Source organism: Pseudonaja textilis, chromosome 2 (assembly GCF_049901715.1).
Source record: "Pseudonaja textilis isolate UNSWEBS1 chromosome 2, rPseTex1.2, whole genome shotgun sequence".
NCBI classification, from domain to species: domain Eukaryota; kingdom Metazoa; phylum Chordata; class Lepidosauria; order Squamata; family Elapidae; genus Pseudonaja; species Pseudonaja textilis.
The window spans coordinates 22867826-22879904 of record NC_141991.1 but is presented as its reverse complement, the minus strand read 5'-3'; the positions used below and the strand labels follow the sequence as shown (position 1 = coordinate 22879904).

Sequence of the window (12079 nt, the reverse complement as noted above, 5' to 3'; positions counted from 1 at the left end):
GAGCCACCATTTCCTCTTCCCCTCTCCCTGCCCATTTAATGGATAACTCCAGAGACATAAGGAAGAAAATTCTGAAGAGCAAGGGCCTCTCTACCCCAATGGTAGCTTTATGGTCCTGTGTTACAGCTCCGCAGCTTAGTAGAAATTGGCATGATGCAATTGATGGCAATCCCAGAATGGCCAAACTTTACATTAGCAAGATGCAAGCCAAAGGTCAAGAGAAGCCAAGAGGCTATCTAGAGAAGGGGCCATCAGGATATTCACAAAAGCAAGAATCCCTACGTGTGCACTTGACCTCACTAGGCTGCCAAGCAGAGTCACACAATGTACAATGTTGGGGTTCTTGTCAGGAACAGTGGGATATTAGCAGTGGTGGTATACTAACGGTTCAGCCCGGTTCAGCCGAACTGGTAGCTCCGATGGTAATCTGTGAGTGAACTGGTTCGCTCTGACTGTTGGGGCCTCCCACCCACCCTATACTGAGCTCTATACTGAGCTTTATTTCCTGCTTTTCAACATCAGCTGCTTCGTGCAGCACAACTAATTGCCGTGCATCAGCTGTTTTATACACAGGATCTGCAACAGAAAGTGAGTTGCAAACACTGCACGTGCGCAAAGCACGCACTCACACTGAACCGATAGGAAAACTTTTTAAAACCCATCACTGGACACTAGTCATAAAGCAAGGACTGTGACTTTTTTGAGCTTCCTCATTTGGCCTTTGAAAGGAACCCTGTGATTGAGCTGGGATTATCCAAGAAGAAGCATGATTCAAATCAAAACTGACATTGAATGATTCCTCTTTATGTTCTCTTATGAAAATATAATTAGGCAGCAATTTTTGGAAGGGTTCTCACTCACAGCTTGGACAGGTTGCATGTGGCCCCGTCAATTGAATGATTATGGTATGCACCTTCAAGTAAGTTTTAACAGTAATTTGCCTGGTTTTGTGACCCTGGGCCTTATGTGTGTCTTAAATAGGGCTCTGAACTAGTTCAATTCATAGTTCAGTTTGGGGTATGTACCCAGAAATGGATGAATTCCATAACTGAATTGAAATGGCTATGCATTAGATATACAGTATTTGAAATAAGCAAATAAAATCTGATTAGACACAGTGAGACATCTGACATCAGAGGGATAACTTTAATGAGAAATAAAGCTGGACCAGTAAAGTAAAAAGAAATGTTTTTTTGAATGGAGGTTTATATAAGTTAACAAAGCATTGTTCATTCTTTTAAAATTCAGTTTCATCAGATCAATAAAATAAACCACTGCTTCCTCCCCTTACTGAGATAAACTTGTAGATGTTTACAGATAAACTTGTAGATGTTTAATTCTGCTGTTTTATGATGTTCAGTACTAAGAATAGCATTCACTGTTCAAATTGAGGAAAAACTATTACATCCATTCTTATTTTTCCAGGTAATTAATATACCTTCAAGAAAATAATCATTTTTTTCCTATATAAATTGCCACCTGGATTACACTGTTATCTCCAAACCTAATGATATTCCCGTAACCTAATTATTTAAACTCAGAAACCATCACCAGGTCTAGAAAAAAGCAGGGCCTTGTTTTTCTCTTCCTTCTCAGTCTGGAAATATCTGCAACCCCAGGAATATCAAATCTGAAAGGAGCCTAATCAGAAATAACTTAAGTTCTCTTCCTCATCCCTGGCCCAGGCCGTGTTGAAAATGTTTTCCTAGATCTGTCAATCTACAAGAGTTGCCATAGTTGTGTTTCTCCTCTGTCACGCTTCTTGAGCTTTAGCTTGGGAAGTGCCTGTTGCTGCTGGGACAGGCTTCATGGTATATCTGGTGCTGATGGTACGGCCCGAAACACAGCGGTATTCAGCACTCTCTTTCTTTTCTTTGCCATTCTGACAGATAGTGAGCTCCACTGGCACTGAAGTGGTAGTCTCCTTTTTGACCACCTGTATGGAAAGTTCAGTGCATGGAGGGATTTTGGCAGGCAGCAGGACCTCTACCTTCTCAGTAGTGGTGGTGGACTCACTTTTGCCTTTCTCCACTATAAATATATTGGAACAACCCAAGGTCACCTGGAAAGAAAAGCCGAGTTTTAGGCAAGTGGTGTTGCTGAAATGGAAGCTCTGGAACACCGTGGCCGTATATTCTCGAGTGGAGTTGGTGGTGAACGCTTGTTCGTATTCGGTGCAGTTGGTCCCCACAATCTCATCAATCAGAACATCATGCTCAGCTTCTACTTTCTTTTGATCCCACAATACCTTGGCGGTGATGATTGGACGGCCCGGTTTCAGGGGTTGCAAGTGAGAGACATTATTATCAAAGCTGATCTCAGTTTTGTAGTCATGAATGCGTTCCCCTGGCCAGGCGATGTGATACCACCCCCCACGGTTTGCATTTTTATAGAGCAGCCAGACACCCCTTTGCACCACGTGGGAGGAGACACGGTCGTTGAAGTAACCATAAGCGAGGTTGGTCTCTTCCTTCACCACCTTGCTTTGACCTTCATAGTTGGGATGTTCATACAGTGTAATTTGGGGGTCAGAGAGATCGTGGTGAACTAGTCGGAGGGATGAAATCCTGTTGTTGTTGTCAATCTCAGCATAATCCCCTTCCTCGAAAACGACACCATCCTCTTCAAATTTAGAAAGCTTGTAGGCCACCCAGGGCTGCCCTCTCACCTTCAAGGAGGAGATACAATCACCAAAATCCAGTTCATGCAGGTCAGGGATATCACAGGTGAACTCCTTGCTGAGGCCCTCAAAATTGGGCTTGTCGTACACAACAATTCTATTCATGCTGAGCTCTTGGGAGAACATAGAGGCTTCTTCTAAGCTCTCCTTTCCAAGGCCAGAGGAATCCGAAGTGTGTCTTATCCCAGTCTGTTTGCTAGAAAGAATTCTGAGAGTTAATTTCTCGGTTCGGCTGTAAATGGTCTACATAAAGCAAAATATTCAGGATGTGTCTGTACGGATAATAATCCCTTCTCTCTCTTTTTCACTTTGTCCAAATTTCTGCTTTTGTGAAATCTGTGTCTTAAGGGCAGGGAGATATTTCCTAGGTGAAGGAAACATTTTCTCAAGGGGAAATCTGTTAGGTGTGTTTGTGTGCTTGCGCGCTTCATAGATAAGACAGAGGTCTCCAAACTTGGCAACTTTCAGACTTGTGGACTTCAACTCCCAGAATTCTGCGAGTTGAAGTCCACAGGTCTTAAAATTACCAAGTTTGGGGACCCCTGGATAAGACCAAAGTGAAAAGTGGAGAGAATGACCCCCTCCCCGTTTCTTGGTTTTCTTTTCTTCCTGCCTTGTAGACCGATAAAACAGTGGCAGATCCCTCATCCTAGTACTCTAATCTGACTGCTAACTTGAGGGTTTTGAAACTAGGCCAAGGGTCATTCAAATTAGGTCCAGGACTGCAAGCGGTCCGAAGGCCAAAGCTTGTTCACTCCTGGCTTAATGCCTCAGTACTCATCCTTAGCCACAAGAATGAAGCCCAATTGTGTTTGCTGGTATCCACCCTTTATTGTGTTTATTTTTATCCTTCCCTTCATTGTTTTTTTTTCTTCACCACTAAGTAGACAGAGTTAGGGGTTTCAAGGTGCAGGAACAGTGAAACCATATTGCATTGTATAGGTATATAGACTTATGGAAAGCCACTGCCTCCCTGGTGCTAATAATCCCCCGATCCTGAAAATAATTCAAATAGAGAGGCAACTGCTTTTGTGTTTCTTTTAATGTGACATGCAATTTAACCTCTTCAGACAGAAATAATCTTTATTATGATGCACAGCAGATTCAAAGAAAAGTCTGCAAACAGTTAAGAAATGGTTGACTTTCAGAAAAGCACAAAGGTTGATGTAAAGTCCTTGACTTATGACAATTCACTTAATGACTGTTCAAAGTTACAGCAGCACTGAAAAAAGGGACTTGTGACTATTTTTCCACACCTATGACAGATAACAGATAACAGATAATCAGAGTTGGAAGGGACCTTGTAGGTCATCTAGTCCAACCCCCCCCGCCCAAGCGGGAGACCCTACACCATTTCTGACAAATGGCAGTCCAATCTCTTCTTGAAAGCCTCCAGTGATGACGCTCCCACAACTTCCAAGGGCAAGCTGTTCCATTGGTTGATTGTTCTCACTGTCAGAAAGTTTCTCCTTATTTCAAGGTTAAATCTCTCCTTGTTCAGTTTCCATCCATTATTCCTTGACTGGCCTACAGGTGCTTTAGAAAATAGCTTGACCCCTTTGTTTCTGTGGCAGCCCCTCAAATATTGGAAGACTGCTATCATGACCATTGTAGCATCCCCATGGTCAGGGGATTTACATTCAGATGCTTGACAACTGACTCACATTTATGACAGTGGCAGTGTCCCGGGGGTCATGTGATCCCCTTTTGCAACCTTCTGTCAAGCAAAGTCCATGGGGAAAACCAGGTTCACTTCACAGCCATGCTACCCATTTAACAACCGCAGTGATTCACTTGACAAAGGTGGAAACAAAAGTCGTAAAATCGGGCGAAACTCACTTAACAAATTTCTCACTTAGCAACATAAATGTTCGGCTCAATTGTGATTGTAAGTCGAGGACTACCTGTATAAAGTCCTCGATTTATGACATTATTCATGCCTGCCATTACGGTTATTTGTGGTGAGGGCCGTAAAGAAGATCTCACATGTTATGACCTCCCATGAGCATAATTACATGGACCGCAGCGTTAAGTGAACGCTGCAGTCATCAAGCAAACCTCTTGCTCTCTATGGGGCAAAAACTGGAAGTCAGTGCTGATTTTTCTAGCAAAAAACTTTGTAATTGTGGTCATGTGATTGCAGGATGCTGCAAATGACCATAATTGAGTGCTGTTTGCTGAGTCTTTGAAAAGTGAACAAGTGATCAGGAGGGGGGCTGTCTGGCCATTGGAACTTTGGAGCCAGGATATTTTTGTGGGGGTTGTGGTCACCTCAAAACAGTGGTGGGATTCTAATTTTGTTACTACCGGTTCTGTGGGTGTGTGGCAGGGGAATGATACTGTAAAACCTCCAGTCAGAGGTGGGATTTGCAGGTTCTCCCTCAGAACCTGCTGAATGCCACCTCTGCCTCAAATGGTTATAAACAGAGGGACTACCTCTACTGAAAGAGAATGCTGAAAAGCTACGGCTACCCTCAGCAGATATTATACAGGTTGTACCTGCCCCGACATGCATTTCCTTAACCTGAACTTCCACAAGCATTCCCCTTTGGGGGCTGTTGTATATAAATGAGAGACAGGAGTGACGGGGGATACTTGCCAGCTACTACGTCTGGCAAGCTTCTCGAGGTATCAGGTTCAATCATTTTGGGAGAGGCTGTCTCTGTTCTTCCTCCCTCCCCTTTAGCTCACGAGGTTCCTTCAGAGGAACAGCCCTCCCCCTCCTCCTCTAATTTCATAAGACAGTGAAGGTGATTTAATCTGCTTGACAGATATAAACCCGTTTGCCCTGTGTTGCAACGCTTGGAGGCCTGAAACACAGAGTTGCGCTGTAGTGTCATATTCCTGTAAACAGTGTGCCCTTGGGCTCCTGGAGGTGGGCCTGCTCCTTCTCCACCATCCAAGCTTCCAGTGCCTCACATCTGCTGAAGCTAAAACATTACAGTATCAGCCGGAGCAGCTAAACTTTCTACCGATTACTACTCTTTATCCTTGGTTTAAGCTCTGAACGAGAGGTTGTAGCCATTTTAGGGAATGAGATATAGGATGAATTATACTCTCGTCCTCTCCTTCCTTCCCCTACCTCTCTATTACACACTTTTGCGGCACACCGTGGCACAGTGGCAGAAAATTTTAGCAAACGGTGAGAGCGAACATGAGGATCTTTCAGGCAAGGGATAGAATATTTTTAAACAGTGTCTGCTAGACTTGGAGGTAAATGCTTAAAAACTACCTTTGAGCCCTATGCAATGCATTATTACACCATATTTATTTATTGAATTTATAGTGCTGCCTATTCGCCCGTGGCGACTCGAGGCAGCTTACAGAATATAAAGCTACGTTTAAAACAATAAAACTAATAAAAAGAATCAAATAAATTAATAAATAAAGTATAATATAATAAAATCACACACACCCCATACCCCGCCCCAACAATAGCAGATCAAATGAGCCATTTGATGGGCTCCATCCTGCTCTGGATTCCCCAGGCCCACTGGCAGAACCAGGTCTTCAGCCCTTCTGGAAGAGTATTAGAGTGGGGCCATTCTAATCTCTGGGGGAATGATATTACAGAGAGAGGGAGCCACCAGGGAGAAGGCCCTTCTTGTGAGTCCCACCAGGTATATCTCCCTCAGGGATGGGACCTGCAACATTCCCTGCCTCCCTGCTCTGATGGGTCGCGTAGATGTGACCGGCAAGAGACGGTCCCTCAGATCAACTGATATACAGATAGTCCTCAACTTATGACCACAATGGAGCCCAACATTCATGTTGCTAAGTGAGAAATTTCTTAAGTGAGTTTTGCCCCATTTTATGACTTTTTTTGCCACATTTGTTAAGTGAATCACTGCAGTTAAGTTAGTAACCCAGTTGTTAAGTGAATCTTGTTTCCCCATTGACTCCACTTGACAGAAGGTTACAAAAACAGATCGTATGACTCCAGGATACTGCCTCCGTCATAAACGTGAATCAGTTGCCAAGCATCTGAAGATGCTGCAACGGTCATAAGTGTGAGAAATGGTCATGTCACTTTTTTCAGTGCCGTTGGAACTTTGGTCACTAAATGAATTGTTCATCTACTCACTCTTATACAGTTAGTTTCCTCTCCTCTTCTCCTTCCTTTCCTTCCATGCCATGTTAGCAGGTGCATTTTACAGATAGTCCTTGACTTATGATTATCATTGGGACCATTGAGCAAAACAGTCCTTGTGCTTGATGTTTTGACCTTTTTGCCATAGTCGTTAATGTGAATCATTGTGTTGTTAAGTGAACCTGGCGCTCTCCCATTGACTTTGCCTTTTGGAAGCCAACTGGGAGAATCACAGGTAGCAATCATGTGACCCTGGGACACTTCAATTGTCATAAATACATGCTGGTTGCCAAGTGCCCAAATTTGGATCACATGACCATGGGGATGCTACAATGGTTTTATGGCAGGACAGGAGGCGACCAGTCATACATCACTTTTTTCAGCACTGTGTAACATCAAGCAGTCACTAAATAAATGGTCATAAGTTAAGGACTATTTCTGTAGGATCTCTTTTAATATTATTCCTTTAACAAGAAAGTAAATTGTGCTCAGATAAAGCAAGTCAGCCAAAATCACCTGGGAGTTTCCAGGCCAAAAGTGGACTTGAACCTGTGTTTCCTTATTTCAACATTGCAATCCCTTACTAGCTACTCTAGTAAGTATAATTGTCATACTACATGGACTTTCAGTCAAATGAGTTAATCTCAGAATTCATTTGTATGGTCATACAGAAAATACAGATGAAGTTAGATCCACATAAAATTCAGTAGAAGGGTAGACATGAAATTGTGGATCACATAATTGGCTTGCACTTCAAAGCATGTTTATTGCCCTCAAAGTCTTTGCTTTTGGCAACTTCTAATTGGCTCTAGTATAATAGACTGGAATCCAAGCAAGTTGGTGAACAATTATATAACCGTTTCTCTGCATGAACAACAGGTTTCTCACCCAACCTGAGTTTCCAGCATACCAATTGGGTTATCCATATTGACCAGATCCTTGGCTGTCTTGGCACTACCCACTTTGACTGAGGATGCAAAGAAAACGTGATGATGACTGAAGCTAATGGTATCAAACTGATCATCGAGTAATAATCTTAATTATCACAACATAACCTGTCACTCAACTATTGATCTCAAAAGCCATCCTTAGTCTCATAACTGCAATTTAATAGACTTTAATAAAAAAGCTAGGCTCCTGACCCAATAGTGCTAAAGGGATGACATAATGTTTTTCTGGAAAGTGGGGCCACTAGATCTGGAATGATAAAATCCAGAAAGGCATTAGATGGGAGCAAAGAAACACCGAAAACTCCAATGCTTTGCAACCGTATGGTGGTCATCTGGATTTTAGCGGCTTAGATTTGGTAATTCTATATGTAGGGCACAGTTTAAAGCAGGGGTTTCCAATCTTGGTAAAGGTGGGTGGGTGGAGTTTCTTCAAAAGTCAACTGGACTGGATAGGTATCTATCCTTCCATCCAACATCACAACTAATGAAGCTTCTTGAATGAGAAGCAAAATGTTTTCCTCTTCTTCCTTAAGGAAAAAAAAATAGTCCAGTTGCCTTTTGAAGAAAAATAAGTACCTTTGAGACAACTATGACCTGGATAACAGAATCTCCACAGACATCCAACATTGGCAATTTTAAGTCTTGTGGGCTTCAACTCCAAGTATTCCCCAGCCAAATCAAACGGATAAATAAAAATCAATATTTCTTTTATCATCTGATTTGTGCCCATATTCAACAACTTCAAATCACCCCATAGAGTCACAGGATCCTGAGAGGTAATTTAGATCACTAACTTCAAATCCTTACTCAGAATTAACTCCCGTGTAAAAGAGCATACCATTTCTGCCTGGTAACATCAACTATTATTACACTGGGAAGTTCCTTCTAATGTCGAATTGGAATATCTGTTCCTTTAACTTAAATCCATTATTTTTGCACTATGAGTGGTAGAGAGCAACTCTTCTTCCTTTGTGTGACCTCTGTTCAAGCATTTGAGGTTTCTCAAGGTTAAACGTCACCAGATATCTCCTCAGTTCCATAACAGTATTTAAAATATTATTTATGGGCCACTAGAAAAGAAAATGAGAAATCTCAAACATACTACATAGTGAGGAAACTGATATTTAGCTGCCGATCTCATTTGTTTCTTCTACCTGGCACCTGATAGCAAACCTCTGACATATCTATCTGTCATATCTTGTCTATATATTCCGGATGTAAAACGTCAACTCCCTAAACTGCCAAAATATTGAGCAATTCTAAGATTTCTTAACTGCTGCTATGCTGGATTGGAACAGAGCTGCAATCCCAATATATCTGTAGGGTACCAAACAGGAGAAGACTCATACACGTGAAGGAACACACAAAATTTTAAAATACATCAATAGGTGTGCAGTGCACACTGAGGTAGGATATATTATGATTATAACTGATAAGGTGGAAGCTCCTAATTCAAACCCCAAATATCTTTCTCATGGCAGAGGGAACATCTAAGACATGAAGCTACAGTTCTCTCTCATAAAATCTGCAAAAATGAAGAGAATTCTATTGACTTACCTTTGAAGCATAATTCAAGATTACTATTATAATGTACCTGAAGCACAGATAGTCAACATTATGCCTTCCAGATGCTTTGGATTCAACCTTAACTCAAATCAATGTGGCAAGTAGTTGTAGTTCAAGACATCTAGATACACTAGTTAGGTGTCACTGAGTTGAGCTTGACTCAAGCTGAGTATATGGATCATTTTGATCTATATTAGAGACAGATCAAAATGGTCCATGTACACAGCTCGAGTATTTGCAGCTCTTGCACAGAATTCCTGTATTATTGTGATCTTGTCTCTCCACTTTAACCATTGACTTTTTCCACAGCCTCAGTTTGCCAAGATTATTTTTTTTCCAGCTCATAAACTGCAGTATGTGAGTTTTAGTTGTCTACAACTGATAGATGGTAATTGAAATGTCCATATCTTGAGCTACTCTTGAGCCCCCAAAACAAAACTACCTACTACTTTCATTTTTTTGCCATCACTTGTAAGTTTAGGAAACATGCTGGTTGACATTATCTTTGTCTTAATATTTAGCTGTAACCCAGATTTTACATTTTCCACTGACTTTCAGAATGACCGATTCTTTTTCACTTGCATTGAGCGGTGCCATCTGTGTATCTCAGATCATTAGTATTTCAGCCTCCTATTCTGATTCCAGATGTGATCCTTTCCTATCTATTTCATTCCTATATTTGCCATTGAAGTTGGACTCACGGTTACGGTATGCTTCCTGATCTGTGATTTGAACAATCATTTCTCCATCTCATTACAGTAGTTTCTTGTTCAGTGGAGAAGTGTTATACTAAACACTACATTTCTTTCCCAGAAGACTTCTACATTTTTACAAACTAAACTGATTTTGCTATGAGATTGTGAGGCTGAGCCAACTACCGTATTAATCAGCCCACTCCCAGATATTAGATTAATCTGCGTCTCTAATGAAAGAGGCTTTGGTGATATACCCACAGCCCATTTGTTTGCCAAAGCCCATTGACTTACCTGAAACACTCACTCCCAACAGTTTCTGCGTTTCTCAAAGCAGTTGTTCCAGCGGAAGAATTTATACTCCAGGATTAAGCACACACCTCTTTTTAATAGGATGCTGAGCTGCTTTAATCTTGTCAGGACCTGACTGAGAAACCTCATGCTTTATCTGCCTCAGACAACACCCATGTCTTTGGGAGAACTAGAACTTCTCACGCTGAGAGCATGACACGAATGACGCTCCACTTACCCATCTTTTAACAGGATAGTGACATATCTGCAACTTTTGGTCTAGATTTATGGTCTAATACCATCCTTGCTTCTACCAAGGGACAATTTTAATGGCAACTCCCTGTGGTTCATAAATCTGTGGGCAATCATGAACTCCTAAAAACAGGTTAAATCAGTCTCACAACTTGGCAAGGTAGTCAACCTCTCCTGTTGCTTCCCTTGTGTCATAAGGCATTCAATTAAATTTGGATTCACACCCTGGGGGATAGTTATGGTACTCCAAATGAAAAGGAAATGTCTTCTGCACACTTCCTGAAGATGTGTGAATAATCTTGTGGATCAGAACACAAGCAAGTGTTAGGAACATGCATTGAGGGATTCAATTACATAATAATGTACAGCACTACATACCAGAACAACTAGACACAAGAAGTTTTTTCCCGAATGCCATCACTCTGCTAAACAAATATTCCCCTCATCACTGTCAAGTTATTTACTATATCTGCATTACTATTACTATTAATCTTCTCATCGTTCCTATCACCCATCTCCTCCCACTTATGATTGTGTGGCTGTAACTTTATTGCTTGTATCCTTATGATTTATATTGTTTCCTAATATGATTTGATTGCTTAATTCTATTCTATTCTATTCTATTCTATTCTATTCTATTCTATTCTATTCTATTCTATTCTATTCTATTCTATTCTATTCTATTCTAATGGAAACTGAATAAATCAGGACCAGTGTACCTATGACTTTATGGGTTTTGCTGAAACCAAACCTAAACTACACTGCTCAAAAAAATAAAGGGAACACTTAAATAACACAATGTAACTCCAAGTCAATCAAACTTCTGTGAAATCAAACTGTCCACTTAGATAGCAACACTGATTGACAATCAATTTCACATGCTGTTGTGCAAATGGAATAGACAACAGGTGGAAAGCATAGGCAGTTAGCAAGACATCCCCAATAAAGGAGTGGTTCTGCAGGTGTGACCACAGACCACTTCTCAGTTCCTATGCTTTCTGGCTGATGGTTTGGTCACTTCTGAATGCTGCTGGTGCTTTCACTCTAGTGGTAGCATGATACGGAGTCTACAACCCACACAAGTGACTCAGGTAGTGCAGCTCATCCAGGATGGCACATCAATGTGAGCTGTGGCAAAATTTGCTGTGTCTGTCAGCGTAGCGTCCAGAGCATGGAGATGCTATCAGGAGACAGGCCAGTACATCAGGAGACGTGGAGGAGGCCGTAGGAGGGCAACAACCCAGCATCAGGACCGCTACCTCCGCCTTTGTGCAAGGAGGGACAGGAGCACTGCCAGAGCCCTGCAAAATGACCTCCAGTGGGCCACAAATGTGCATGTGGCTGCTCAAATGGTCAGAAAGACTCCATGAGGGTGGTATGAGGGCCCGATGTCCACAGGTGGGGGTTGTGCTTACAGCCCAACACCGTGCAGGACGTTTGACATTTGCCAGAGAACACCAAGATTGGCAAATTCGCCACTGGCGCCCTGTGCTTTTCACAGATGAAAGCAGGTTCACACTGAGCACGTGTGACAGACGTGACAGGGTAGAGAACATTC

The 12079-nt window shown here is 41.9% G+C and overlaps 1 protein-coding gene across 1 annotated transcript; it reads right to left on the bottom strand.

Moving 5' to 3' along the window:
* Positions 1-1130: 1130 nt before the first annotated feature.
* On the bottom strand, positions 1131-10365 carry LOC113447643 (epidermal differentiation-specific protein-like). The gene is made up of 2 exons (XM_026717942.2): positions 10273-10365; positions 1131-2876 (listed from the first exon to the last, which is right to left on the bottom strand). Exon 2 carries the CDS (start codon positions 2804-2806, stop codon positions 1754-1756), a length of 1053 nt encoding a protein of 350 aa, XP_026573727.1. The 5' UTR covers positions 2807-2876; positions 10273-10365; the 3' UTR covers positions 1131-1753.
* Positions 10366-12079: the final 1714 nt, after the last annotated feature.

What these genes read in the sequence shown, in the direction of transcription:
- LOC113447643 (XM_026717942.2), bottom strand. Translation starts at nt 2,806, where the DNA reads ATGTTCTCCCAAGAGCTCAGCATGAATAGAATTGTTGTGTACGACAAG.